Source organism: Paralichthys olivaceus, chromosome 6 (assembly GCF_024713975.1).
Source record: "Paralichthys olivaceus isolate ysfri-2021 chromosome 6, ASM2471397v2, whole genome shotgun sequence".
Classification (NCBI taxonomy): Eukaryota; Metazoa; Chordata; class Actinopteri; order Pleuronectiformes; family Paralichthyidae; genus Paralichthys; species Paralichthys olivaceus.
This window is the reverse complement of record NC_091098.1, coordinates 6,223,366-6,238,335: the sequence shown is the minus strand read 5'-3', so window position 1 is coordinate 6,238,335 and position 14,970 is coordinate 6,223,366. Positions and strand designations below refer to the sequence as shown.

The window sequence follows — 14,970 nt, the reverse complement described above, 5'->3', positions numbered from 1 at the left end:
AGATGAGCTACCGCAGGAAAGCTCAGTAGCACACCAGCCGTTTAATCTTGATGACTCCCTCTCTTCCTCCTCTCTATCGGCTCATGCCTCCATCCCTCCTTCACGACTGACCCTGTCTGTTGCATTATTAAACAGAACTAAGCAGGACACGGGTCGTGGCACAGGGGAAGAGCTGCCCCGGGAGAAAGAACCTGTCAGTGACTGTTCGGTTTTAATCTGAGAGTATGTGTGCGTAAAAGCGAGAAAGAAAAAAATTTGAGAGAGCGTTTAAGTCAGAAGATCAGAATAGAGAGTGGTAGGAAACTGTAATGCAGGAATCTCACCCATGACTCTGTCATAAAAACGTCTTCCAGCAGCCAAAGAGTCTCAGAAGTGCAATCTCTGATTGACAGTTATGAACTCACACCCGTTTACTTTGTCTTTGTCTGATTGGTTAGAAGGGTAAGGCTCTTTTAATAACAGTAGAAGGGAACAGAGCTCAACGTCGTGGTTGTAAAAGTGAAAATCCCATTAATTTTCTGGAATGTAATAATGTGCTTTTGAAAATGTATTCTTTTCACAATGTCAAGAAGCACCGCACTCCCAACCATTCTCAGGTTTTATAGCAACAGCTGTGATTGGTGGAGCTTGCTGTTTCCACAGAAACGCTGTCAACCGCTAAAATCAAGTCAGCTAGGATTGGATTGCTCCACACTCCTGTTCAGAAGGTGGTGGTAATGCACCTAAGTTTCTGTGAGATTTTGATCACCACTGTTGTTTTCTACAACCAGCAAGTGTGTGGTCTTAGGTTCTGACCAAATCGTCCAGTGTGTGTGTTCTGATGATTATAAGATAAAAAAATGATTTATGTCATATGTCTGTGGTCGGTCGCTAAGTAATCTTCATTGATTCGTCAGGCTCCTATCACATGACCCCCTTCTGGAAGAAAACAACCTGTATTAGCCTCGGTTACTACTGTCTAATGAACATGGATAATTGTATAAAGTGAAATTGCTTATTTGTACAGAGATCGCTTTAGTTTAAAAACGAATTCTTCAAGCAAAAAACATTAGTGTGGATGCAGCCTAAGAAGGTTAAGTATTGTGTTTTTAAGTGCCTGCAATAGTCTGTGTGTACACAAAATGTGTACAAGATATAATTTAATCTGCTGATAACAAAGTGTTTGGATTGATTGATTTCAACCAGTGAGTTATGTCCTAAAAATGCACCAGTTAGATCAGACAGTCATTCTTTCTTGGCTTTACATCAGACTGACAGATTTTAGTTTTCATATTGAATAGTCAGTATTTTAATCATTCTCACTTTCTACACAATTTGTGAAAGGCAACTATAGCAACAAGGTTTGAGATATATTGAGGTGGTGAATCTTGTTTGATTAATGAACCACAAATAGTAATTGCAGGTCTTTGACAAAACACTGACGGTCGATTTGTCTCTTCCATGCAACCTGCTACCTTCCCATCCCCCACTCCAACCTCCACACTCAGATTTTTTACCTCGCTTCACAAAGGAATCAGTGTATTGCCACTCGGTATCCGCGTTGAAAATAAGCTGTCAAGTATAGTTTCACTGAGGGACACTGCAGTAGGGTTTGCTGGTTATACCTTTGTTGCATTAAACGACCAATGTTGCCAGCCCATGTTTTGATCCGTCTTTTGTAGCCGTCTTACTCTTTTGTTTCAATGCACACATGGAAAGTGTTGTTTTCCCTGTTGTCCGTTTTGTACATAGCCTACAAATGTGTGTAGCATTGTGTGTGTGAGGGAGGGAGGGAGAGATAGAATGGGAGTGAGCTAAAGTAAATGAATGAGTTTGTGTGTCATGCTGATGATGTACTCCTGCTTTCATGTGTGAGTGTGCAAATGTGTGTGTGTGTCTGCGGGGCCACACGCATCTGTTCACGTGAGCGTGTAAGACAGCGGGTAAATGCGTATATGATGGTGTGAGAGCTGCATTATTAATGAGAGTGTTTTCTCCCTTCTTTGGAGCCTGTGTGTGTGTGTGTGTGTGTGTGTGTTGTTTTTCCTTTGCTTCACTAGTGAATTTGTAAAGATCATGCGCATGTGTTTGTGCATGTGTGAAGCCTGTTTGAATGGAGGTGCCAGTGTACATACTGTATGTAGACAAACGCGCCCACGTGCATGTTTCCAGCAGAAGCTAAATAGACGTTGAAGTGGTCAATTTAAATATAGAAGTACAGAGAAAGAGAGAGAGAGAGAGAGAGAGAGAGAGAGAGTTTCCCTTGGGGATATCCCTGTTTCTCTCTCTCTATCTCCCTCCTTTTCTCTCTCTGAGATTTCTGCCCGGCTTTCCCCAACCAAACGAACATGTTTTAATTATTAGGCGCTTAATAAATAATTCCAAAGTCACCAGGGTGTTTCTAAAAATATCCTGACAGCTGAATAATGGATTCCTTTGACCCTCAACATTGTCACTATGTGTGTGTGGGTGTGTGTGTGTGAGAGAGAGAGAGAGAGAGAAAGCAGCAGAAAGAAAGACAAAGCCCCTGAAGCAAATATTTCTCTACTATACATCATCCATGCGTCTCACCAATGTGTAATATGATTTACATAGACTGCACACCTCCATTTCAAGCAGCAAGACATAACAGAAGAACTCCCCAAAAATGAAACATTCATTTGCACACAAAAGGTAAATACATTTAGAAATATAAGGTCAGTTCTCCTTTTTCTGTGGTTTCAATAAGGCTTGTTCCATTCATGGATGATGTTGAACAGTTTTTTGTGATAAAAGTGCATTATTCTTAGATTAAGTTTTAGTGTTCTTGTCTCTGTTCTTGTCCTCGTACAGTTTCCTTGCGATCTAGATTGTGTGTCTGGCGAATGTATTATGTTTATGAGGTTTCCTGGTGTTTTGTTTGTAAATCGAAAATACAAAGTCTATTGCTAGTCGTGGCGTTCTCGTGTGTGAGTCCACAGCTAGCTCCCAAGAGTCTCCTGACTTGCTCTATGAAGACTATGCAGACAGGACTGAGGAGGAAGAGGTCCTCCTTTTCCTTGCAAACAATACAGTCTCTCCCATATTGATTATTGTCGATGTGGTGCAGGATGACGCTTTTAAAGATCCTTCTGCGTCTTATTTTAAAGTCTTTATTTGTGCATTGTGGGTTGCTAAATATCGGATTAATGTGCCAAATTGTGGATAGTTTTTCTAGGGGAAGAGTAGCAGAGTTGACGCAATTGCAAACAAAAACATAGTAGTTTGAACGAAGCATTAGATTGCGTGTTGTCGCATACAGATGGTCTTGAATTGCAATAAAAGGAAAACTCTTTTAATCTAAACGTCAACATCTTGAAGTCCTGTAAGACCACACTGGTAATCTGCACACAGCAAGTGTTGGATGATCTGCTTTATACCAAAGGATACCACAACCAGGCAGAGAGGAAGATTTCACACTGACTCCAGCTTTGTGTCTATGTCCTTTAATTCTAATAACAGTCATTTTTTTCAGTACATATAATAAAGGTTTGTGTCCTTTACTAAAACACACTATAGCAGTATTCAGACAGAAACTGGTAAGTGTCCATACAGTCGGGTCTGGGCTTTCTTTGGAATTTCACAAAAGAACAAAGCAGCAGGAGATTTTCCGTTCAGTCGTGTTCACAACCCAGAAATATGTGAAGCTTTCGGGTGAGGGGTGGTGCAGCATGCAGGAGGCAGGAAGTAAGTACAGGAAAGCTTTTGCTGGGCTTCAAGTCTCATAAAAACACGAAAGCCTCTCTCTAGAGCCAGTGTTTGGTTTGTCCATCCTGAACTACTGTAGAAACATGGTGATACAACACGACATACTCGAATGTGGGTTTAGAAATAAAGGGCCATTTCTACAGTAATGGAAACCAAGTCTTAGTTTCAGATTATACAATAATTAAAATGATGAATATTACAGTACATTTCTGTAAATAGATCCTCCGAAATCCCACACACTGGACCTTTAATGCAGTCAATACTGCATTATATGTCCATCAATGAGGTCATGGGGTTGTGGAGTACGTTACATTAAGAGGTAATACCTGCATATCAGAAACACTATGCCTCTCCATTACTATGACTTAATGGCAGAACAGCCAAAAACATCAATATTGGATCCTGCTTGATCGAATGCCAATTTTTACTTTTTAAACAATCTGAAAATGGCAACTACATAATGATTGAAATGTTATGGTCCAGTTAAGGGTAAATTGGAAAAAAGTTTAGATAACTTCAACTATACATCTATGGCAGGATCCAAACTTTGTGTTTTACGTAAAAATGGTAAGCAGGTTGTGCAAAGCATCGAGGAAAATGTGGCAAACAATCACAATGTCTTCTGTCTTGTGATTAAAAATGCTATGGGGGCAGATCCTCAGAACCTAAAACTTAAAGCTAAAATTTGAATTTTATACACAAACAGTATGTTCAATCATTAAACTGGATTATTATCAAATTGTGATTCACCATCTTCTCCTTAGAAAAAAAACCAACATACAAAGAAACAATCTGTTATCAAACCACAAAGAGGCTGTGCACAATATATTCTTGACACTGACTATGTTTACGAATATTCAGACCATTGAACTTATTCAGAATAAGATTTGAATAATGCTGTTTACGTGTGTTGCTAATGGAGTATTCCATTCATAGTCCCAGTTACATGTTACAAAGCATCTGATTATTACTCTTGTCATTACGTCCATTACAACATTACGTTTCAATGTTTTTCTCCTAAACCCCAATCTGAACTAGTTCAATGCACAATGCTTCCACACACCCTGCTGGGTGTTGTCTTTCCAATTTTGCAACTTCTTTGAGTCTTTTTTTAACCCAGACCATGCATTGTCTAGCGGGTGATAATTGTTGCATTCAAATGCAGAAATCAGTTCAACTCCAACAGGACAGTACAATGAATGTCTGCATGTCTACATAATGTGATAAAGATCGTAATACTTCACATGTATTCATTCAATCATCATTTATTCAGAGTGCGATCTTATTTAAGTTAATCAGAAAATGCTGTTCACATATCAGACTATTGGTGTTCATGTAAACATAGTCAATGATAAAAAAAAGGTGGAAAACAACATTATCCAGTATGTTTAGTAAAGTGTGGATTCAGTATCTGATGCCTGTTCCAGCACGGTGCTCGTCCTCTGATTATACATTAGAAGGATTGCCACATGAGACCGCTCGCTGATTTCTCTGTATGTCACAAAACTGCCTCACATCGCTCAGTATAAAAAACGAGGTCTGTGCAATGACACATTATGTGCAGGCCTCTGTAGACCTGCCAGTCCTCTCTCCAGGTTTAGGACCTGCGACAGCAATTTCCTGCTCAGCCAGTGAAGGACACAGGGGTGCGCGAGGAAACAATAAAGGAAGAGAAAATAAAGGGGGGGGAATAATTTTGGCAAAGCCATAATATTTAACATTTTAGGCATGGTCAGCTATTTTGTCAAATGTCTAAATTTATGAATAAAAGCAAGATTTACCTGAAGTATGATGCTTAGCTTCAATTCCTAAAATATAATTAATACATTATATAATTAAAAACAGAAAATGTACAGTTGGTTGTTGGAGTGAAAGAGAGTAAAGGCAGAATGAACGAGGGAAGAGGAGAGGGAAAGCTCCGTGCCAAGTGGGCCAGTGAACTCTGACAGCAGCAACATCTTGTAAAGTGCCCCCTCAGCAATACACACACTCACGAACGCACACGCACAACTTGATCCCACCTCCTATAAAAGCCCTGTACATCAGCGAGGTGGCCGTCCATTAGATAGATGGAGGACAGCGGGCCAAGGTCTAGACACAGGAGTGAAGGGAAGGGCAGACCTCAGACAGCTTTATTACATTATAGGCAGCGCACAGTGATTTCTTAATGCAGTCATGTTCACACCTTTCCACTCCGCTGCTCTGTGTCAGACTTCAAACCGCAGCCACTCGCTTCCACACACAGGCAAGTTGGTTTGGTTTGGTTTGGACTATCTGCTTGATTAGAAACACACCCTTATTGTTAGTTTCTCAACTTTCACACCATCCTGCAATTTAAAATGTTTGACGTTCAAAGGGGTTGAGGTAGTTTCTATAACCATAGAAGACTCTGTGAGTCTCCACAGGAGGTTATACCACAACCACAGACAGAAGGCATCAGGATAACACACTGAGTGTAAAGCACTGCTGTTTAACTCGTGTTTCAATAAATAACTGTACAAATTGACTGTTGAATTATTAAACACCATTTTCAGTTTGCTGCACAACGTATGACGCACATTGACCTTGATACATGTTGGATACAATGTGCAACAGAGATTTGTATTACAGCGACATGAGACAGCTTCTCAGTTTCTGTTCGTGACGTCAATTGGAAAGTCCACTTTTTTAGTGGGTTTACCAGCATTAACCTATAGCTTCTAATTTTGGTTTAAAATACTGTAGGTACAACATTCATGTTTCAACCTGGCATGAACTGATGTATCTGTGGTTGGCTTTGCAGCAGCAAGTACACAGGAGAATGGACATCCACATTTGAGGAGAAGTGTTTGAAGTGTTAGGTGCTTGACAGAAACATACTTTTTAGTTACCCCAGTTCCAGGTTTCAGGCACAGGCCCTTCTTGTTAGGCATAAACCTAACCCTGAAGGAGGAACTGTTCCCAAAACCTTAACAGAGAGGACATTAAAACGTTTGTGGGAACTCGTGGCTGGACATGTCTTGTCTTTTGACTTTGCGGCAGCATCGTAGGGACGATTATTTGAATACCAGTTTATCCTGATCGGAGTAGGTAAGATTGCCTTTTTTGTTTCCTTGTATTTATTTTGCATGAGCTTTTGAGCATCGACAGTAAACCATCATGAAGTAACCCAGTCAGCGCACGTGAAACTGCTGGATGGCGTCATGTTCGTGCACACAGAATTAAGCTTTTTAGGAGGAATACTCTGAAGCCTGGAGCTGCTCCATCAAAAATACTTCACACACTTGCCTCTATATATAGCTCATCGATGGTATTTCCAGAGCTCTTATATAATCAGTTTGGGCTGTTTGTCTGAAATGAAGAAAAGGATCTCTGTGCCCATGTAGATAAGAAATTCTGACAGAATTGTTATGCAATAAGTGTATAAATATCTTGAGGGAGATATAAATAAATCGTTGGATCACAAATGTGTCTTGGCGAAGTATCACCTAGTGTTTTCATTAGCATGGTGCGCTTTGATGCCTTTTTTGTAACAGCTGAAGAGCTGTGAACATTTCAATGAAAGGTAATGACAAGAAGTGATGAAGTGAGATGAGGTAAAAATGGCAAGATGGAGTGGAGCAGCAGTTGCCACCCTGCTCTCTGTCTCCCTCATCATACCACTCGCTTCTCCCTTTCAATCCTCAGCCCCCTTCGTCCCTCTTCGCTCCCCACTGTCCTCCCTCTCCATTCGAGCCCTCTGCTCACCACTTTGAAGTTCCCTGCTTCCTAGTTCAGAATACAGCGTAGGAACAGGAAGCAAGAGGAAAAACCCCAACAACTTCAAAGGGCTTCTCTTGGGTTGCGGGGAGGTGGGGGATGCTTTAGTCCACTGGCGAACACTTAAACACTCAAGTGTAAGATGAAGTAGAAGGGTAGATAGAGGAGAGCTCGTCCATCCTAAATATCCTATTTAGAATTTATGTATTGTTGAATCTCTCCAATTTTATTAATAGTTGAGATGGATGGATTTTTGGGATCTACACAGAGAAGGGCATTATGAGTTATCATCAGGCTCACAGTAGAAGTGGAGACATTCAGCACGTGTATGAGTTTATCTTCAACACAACCTTTAAACTAAGTGTACTATACTGAATCAGTATTTTTTGTCAGCTCAGCCAGGATTATTTCCGCGTTAATAGATTTCCACATTGTGAATGCAACAGAACACAACATGTAATTTAATTCCTAAATAGTTTGCTGCTGAGCTATCAACCTCACAGACATCGTGTGAGGCCTCATTTGGTACTGAACTGAACATCACTTAATGCATTCGCTTATTTCGTACTGCAGTGCATTCAAATGATGATTTTTACTGTCTATGAAGGTCCCTTTTTACAGAGCTCAGGACTCATGAGATAAAATATTCTCACATTTCATAAAACTATAGAATACCAAACATCTCAGAAATGTGCTAAAGAAATAAAAATTCACTCAGGAGCAAAACGTATTTAAACTTTAAATTAATCTTGCAATTTTTGGTTATATGGTTGGAATAAATAGTACATGGTCTGATAATGCATGATAATGACACAATAACACCATGTTCACCTTGAAGGAAAACTAGGTTATATCAGTTGTAGTTTCAGAGGTCCTCCTATTAGTCCTCTCAGTCATGATAACTTTTAAAGTAATTAAAGTCATTGCTGAGATTACGCACTTGACGACCAAACCAATGGAAATGACCAGCATTGTAACTATCCATAGTTTTTCTTGTGTTGTAAAATAATTCTAAAATTTGATTCAAACCAAAAAATTGTTCAATACCGAAAATATGACTTTAAATGTTCACAGCGTAAACACATAAGGTGTTTTAGTAAAATCCACAAATCTGGTGTTAGCCCTACCACATATACTGTCCTGTTAATGAAAATGATTGATTAAAGCGCTGCCTGGTCTTTCCTGTCAGGTTTCTTGGCTCTGTTTTCACATTTTCAAAAGGCCCACCCTCAATAACTCTGGATGACTTTCATGGCAGATGGGGAAACATTCATCCAAAATCCATAAAACATGTTACATGACACTCATTACACAGTTAATGATTTTATCACCTCCCTTCTATGTTAATATCTTGCGTAAGGGTCATAAAAGAAGCTAATAACATGATGATTTCCCATGATGATTACCTCCATCACTCCTTTATTCTCTCATTACTTACAGTATTATCGTCATTATATTCCTTCTCATTACATTCTCTCATTATACCTGCAATTATTTTGTCAGATGAGCGGTCACATTTTCAAATGGTGCACATCTCAGCTTGAAACAAGATTCCTCATATTTGCATGGTTTCCTGCTTTACACAGGGAGGTGGTGACTAATCTCGTAACCTCCCTCATCTGTTGCCATGAGTTCACCACCCACCATTTTCTCGTGATGGATAGCTCATATAGATGAAACACTGGGTCCTCAAAGGGAATCGCTGATGTGACAAGGTTCAACCATATGACTAATGGACTTCACTTAAATAAACTCAGATGCATCACCTTCATACCCCACGAGCACAACACTCTCTTGCAGTTCGGCACTTTGTCGAAATCCATTCACGCTTTAAAGACAAGCTAAAATTAAACTGCATGTTTATCTTTTGCTACAGCTCAAAATTCTGCTTTGTAATATCCTGTTATATCTTTTTAGAAAATAAAAGAGAAAGAGAGCTGTGTTCAGTCACCCAATGCATGATGGGTAGTATAGCTCCAATATCCCCTCTTTGATTCTCGTCTTTGTCGTACACCTTGATCCCAACCATACGCTCCAGATCTCGAGTTATTACCAATTGTCAATCATGATGCCTCAGTCTATTTTTATCATCAAATGACTTATTAAAACCAAACTTACTGGAAAAATCTGCACCTGGACATACACGATTGCAAAGAGAATGAAGTACATTAAAGTTCACTTAAAAATCACTCATTATCTATTCACCACTATGCCACTGGAGGGTTGGGTGAAGTGTTTGAGTCCACAAAACACTTTAGGAGTCTCAGGGGTAAACAGTGTGAGTGATTGAGTTCTTCAGACATAATTAAACAACGGAACAACGATATTTTTTCACATGAAAATCGAAAACACATTGCTTCAGTCTACGAGCAGTGGTCTGTAGGCAACGAGGAGCAGTTAAGTTCAGTGACCTCGCTGCTATACGCTGGTTAAATCAAGTGCATCGTGCATCTTTAAAGAGGGGGGCTGCGTGTATAAATCAGCAATAACGATGTAACATTAGCATGGTAATTAGAGAGACATCGGCAGGTGTAACGGTAGCAATTTTTTAAAGGTTGTTGTGAAAAAGAGATACAATTATTATCGTAATTTTCAAATCCTTATTAATGGAGAACATTTGTGGGTCTCTCGAGTCACTTTTGCAGCTATCTTGCCAGTGATTTGCAAGGCATTCTGGGAAATTTTCACAGACCTCAGTTCGAGGTGTGGGTCTGAAAAACCTCAGTTTCCAGCGCTGTATAGCCCTCACACTTGCCCCTACCAAAACGGAGGGGGAGGGCTAAGGGGTAGTAAGATGGGAGGAGGGGTAAAACGGGTTTCAGACGTACTGAGCTAGTTACGTCTGTGGTGTGGTGACAGTAACATGGCGCTCACATGAATAAGCAGGCTACGGGTTATTTGGCTAATTAGCACACTTACTAAACATGTGTGCAAATGTTGGACAAAATGTTATTTGTCCTCAGGTGAGGTCATTACTCTGCATGAGTCTGTTCATGTTGTGTCTCCTGAGCATTTCTGATGCATCTCCAAAGATCCTTTGTCATCTCAGTTGGACTTTAATCAATGCATTAGCTACTGCACATTTTTAAAAATAGATAGATGACTCAGGACTGATGTATCTGCCAGTATTCTGTCTAAACCCTTTGTTGACCAGCAGAAATCACGGATAGTATTATCCCTCTGTGCACCCTCGCTCCACACTGCAGCTACTGTTTTTGAAAACTGCCCAACATCTTTCCATTACACACATGGCAGTTAAAATATTCACAATCGCAGACCAGTTGAGCGCTAGACATTGAATCTATCTGAACATTTATTGCACTGATGAATTTATAATCACTGACCAAATCTATCTGACTTTTCAACCGTATCACAAGTGATGTTGCCTGTGGAAAAAGATATGTCTGGTCTGGAATAAAGATTCAGTGTGATTCCTGCCATGTATGTTCCCCGTCTCCCAGTGGAGCCCACTGCTTTACTTCCAGCCCCTCAGGCACAGACTGACTGCTATTTAAACAGTGCTGGTGAGCTCAGACTATGGCACAATCAGATCCCCAGTGATGCTCACTTTGATAAATGAGCAAAGGTATAAAGTATGGATTACCACTTTTGTTGGAGTGTCAAAATTCCATGTATGGATTTCCCCACAGGGTTTTGTACTGCAAGCAGGTTCATGTGTGATCTGTATGTTTTAAATTCCTCCCACCCTCTAAGTTGTCTCTAGATGACTAATGTATGCAGTGTGCGCACGTTATTCAATCTTTCTTTTTCATTATTAAACCCTCCACACATGCAGGTGTCCAAACTCAGCAGTTTAGACTATAACCACAATGATCATTAATCACAGAGAGGGGCTGAGTGAGAGTTTGTAGAACCACATAAATGTGAGTTTTGAGCGCAGGCACTACGCTGCACATAGAAAGCAACCATGACTGAAACTCAAAGCTGGATTCCCAGAAACTATTTCTGAATTTCTTTTGTTTGCCCTCAGTAACTATTCAATGGGATCGATCAATTCTCTGGTGTGCTGCTGACATCACCTCCCTTTCTGTAGACTCAAATCTTTCAGTGTCATTAACTTCCCAATATCTATTGAACACGCCAAGTGAGAGTTTTAGAACAGCGAGCAGCAGCAAACACCAAATACTGCAATTTATAGAAAGTAAAAAATAAAAAAAACCTGGACCTCTAATCCAGATGCGCACCAAAATCTAATGGATTCTTCCCTGACACACACCGCGTCCTTCCAATAAGTTTCAGGAAACTCCAGCAGCTGCAGTGGAATGCTGCTAAAGGTGCGAGATGTTGCTAAATTATGTCACATGTTAAATGCATATCAGTGACGTCATTGTGATAACTATTTTCAAAAGTACAAAAGGTGAAAAAGTCAAACTAAAGTGAGCTACTCTAAGTAGCTTCATAATTAGCTTTTATTATTAACATCAAGCTTCTTTCATCTCATCATTTAGAATCTAAATATTGTTCTTCTCATTTTTTTAATTATGTATTGTATGTGATGACTGAGGAACCTTTATTCAAACACAGGCTCAAGCAAACTAATGTAACTCTCTCAGTGGGAAAACAGTTAAAGTTCAATCCTTTCGAACAGAAACAAAGGAGGTGACAAACCCCTTGAAGGATCAGTGACATGTTCTCAGATTCACAACATATTGATGGTTCTTTCCTGCAGCCGCTCCCCCCCACTCCCTGACCACAGCCAGTCCAAGAGCCACAGCAGCATGAGAGAAGTTAGGTCTGCCTGTAAAGTCATTTACTTTTTCAGCAGGCTTTTTAAAAAAAAAAAAAAAAAAAACAGGAATGCAAATAGGAAAGTAGCCCCTTGAGATGTAGCATCTCATTTTCAACACAAACAGCTTGTGCTGCCTCTCCCACACACTCCCCTAACCCTCATGTTCAAGAAAATGTGGCTACAATGCCCTGGATAGTAAATCCACCACATCAGCGTGAAGTTTCTTTGAACAATACACAAACTCATTTTCACAGATAGTCTGTCCCTCCCGCGGCCAAAGAAATGGATTGACAGACAACAACTCTTTTACCCCAAAATGAACACGTATACACAGGTAAACCTGCGAAAAGGCGGCTAACTCTTTGCATTTCTTTTATGTCTCCCCTGGTAAGTCATGTTTGATGTCACTGAGAAGCTCTCTCACTTTGCTTTCATGCGAAGTTTGCATTTTGTATGATAAGAAGAAGAAACAAAATCGCTGTCCCAAGATGTAAAAATCAATACGTACACATCGGAAGTTCAGGTAGAAATGAACACATTCACCTGAATGTCATGTTTCCAATTAGAGCCAATCGGAACCAGAGCCAATAAAAACTCAAGTCCACTGCAGAGTCATTCGAGTGAAAGCTGATTGAGTATTTGTTGATTACTAATACGCTACGGATAGTTTGGATATAGCCTTAAGCAACAATATTTCTCAACCCTTATTTCTGATCTGAGGAATCTGTCACTTGTGCCCACTTACTCCTCATTCCTTGCTCCCCTATCGCCCTTGTACTCTCTCTTCATTCCCCTCTAATCTCTGTATTTATACCACACTTACCCCTCTCCCTGATCCAACTTCACACCTTAATCCTGCTGCTCCACTACTCTTTGTCCTCCTGCAGGAGTGTGCCTGGTGCTGGGTTGCATGATCTTCCCTGACGGCTGGGATGCCGAGGTGATCCGGGATATGTGCGGGGAGCAGACAGGGAAATATTCCCTGGGGGATTGTTCTGTACGCTGGGCCTATATGCTGGCCATCATGGGCATCCTGGACGCCCTCATCCTCTCCTTCCTGGCCTTCGTCCTGGGCAACAGGCAGACAGACTTCTATCTCGATGATCTGCAGACAGATAACAAAGGTAAGTAAAGGGACAATGAAATGCTTACAATCAAGTAATGGCTTAAATATTATATCCTGATGAATTAATTTTACTCTTAACTAATATAATGCTCAGCAGATTGGGTTGAAGTTGAACCATCATAAACTGATGGCTGCAGCACAGAGCCCTGCATGTTCATGAGAGCGTGCAGCCGCCCTCCCCCTCCTCGCTGCTGTGTTCACATGCAAAAACAAGGGAGGCAGCAGTGGCGGTGACTACAGATGACAGACCTGCCCTGCCTAGTAATACTGGCATAGTTACATTTAGACACTGTTGTTCAAATGAGCAGTTTCATTGACGTGGAGGTTACTTTTTAAATGTATTTAAAAATAATATTGTGCAACTAATTTCTCTAAAAATAGCAACTTCAAAGTCATTTTGATGGTTCACTTCTAATTTTGGTATTTTAGAATATGGGATATCCACCATCTTGTCCTATATTCTAAGATACAAAATAAGCAGATATTCAAAGTATTTTTAAGTGTGGGTAAACCCCCTATTAAAAGGGAATTGACTCCTTTCCCATTGCCACTAGAGCAGTATATCTTTCTGTTTTTATTCCCTGGTTGGGTCATGATTGACTTCACAAAATTACCATAAACTGTGGTGTTCCTTATCCTTGCTGTCTTGCCAAATTAGCATGTTCACCTTGGTTTCCATCACTGCCGATCAGAGCTGGAGCCAATAAAAGAAGGAACATTTTCCGATGGTATCCATTCCAAACGCAGACAAAAGCCAAATGTTAGAAGTTGTTTGTGGGTTTTTTCATTACTGGAAATGGGGCTTATGTAACTTTGGTAAGATCTCCCACAAGAAGTGTGTCACTGACAGATGGTCAACCACTTACAATGGCCCTTCAAGGCATCGGTTGCACAGCTTGAAGAACTTCCGCAACCACTGACATTCAGCTCATGGCTTCATATAAGCTATTTAAAAAGACAATAATAACATGATATCAGGTAGAACAGAGCAGGAAGTTGTTCTTCTACTACTGCTTTGAAATTTGAAGTTGTCAACAACACACTATCTGGTCAGATATATCTGAAGCAAAACCTTAGAAAACAGTTATTTGGTCAGAAAATTAAAAAAAATAAAGCTGCAATATCGCTCACTGGTGTTGTTTTAAATGATATAGGATCAAATATAAAGGATAGACCAAATCTCGTTAAACAAAATATGATGACTTGTAAATTGAAATGATCATAAACCTGTATATATGAAATTTAAAGAAAAGAAAGAGCTTGGTTAGCCATTTCTTCATCCCGTCGTTGATGAGGCCATTAACAAGAACACGATTATTCCAGATGAAAAATGACTATGCTCCATCCTGACCTCAGCAACTCCAGCCAAATTGCTTTCAGCGCTGTATTGAAGAGTGGGAGATTGTCCTCCAGAGGGTTTCTGACAGTTTGCATGATGTTGCATCAGGTCTGTTAGATTGCATTGTTTCAGCTGCGTGCAAAGAGAGGAAGAGGAGGAGAGGAATGGCAGACAAAGACGATGGAGGAGCCGCAGTAAAAGACACAATGCAAAACAATAAAAACTCTCCTCGTATAAAGAATATGTGTTTGATACGACGCCATGAACCCAACGTACAACAGCACAGAAATAAAACAGCTCGGACGAAAGAGG

General features: G+C 40.3%; 1 protein-coding gene across 1 annotated transcript in view; it reads left to right on the top strand.

Annotated features, from left to right (window-relative positions):
* The window catches only part of LOC109630544 (LHFPL tetraspan subfamily member 4 protein-like), a 28,686-nt gene that overhangs the window by 6,812 nt on the left and 6,904 nt on the right, over positions 1-14,970 (top strand). The window contains exon 2 of the mRNA XM_020088807.2: positions 13,081-13,317. Within this exon, the coding sequence (XP_019944366.1) occupies positions 13,081-13,317 (237 nt within the window). The remainder of the gene's footprint in view (positions 1-13,080; positions 13,318-14,970) is intronic.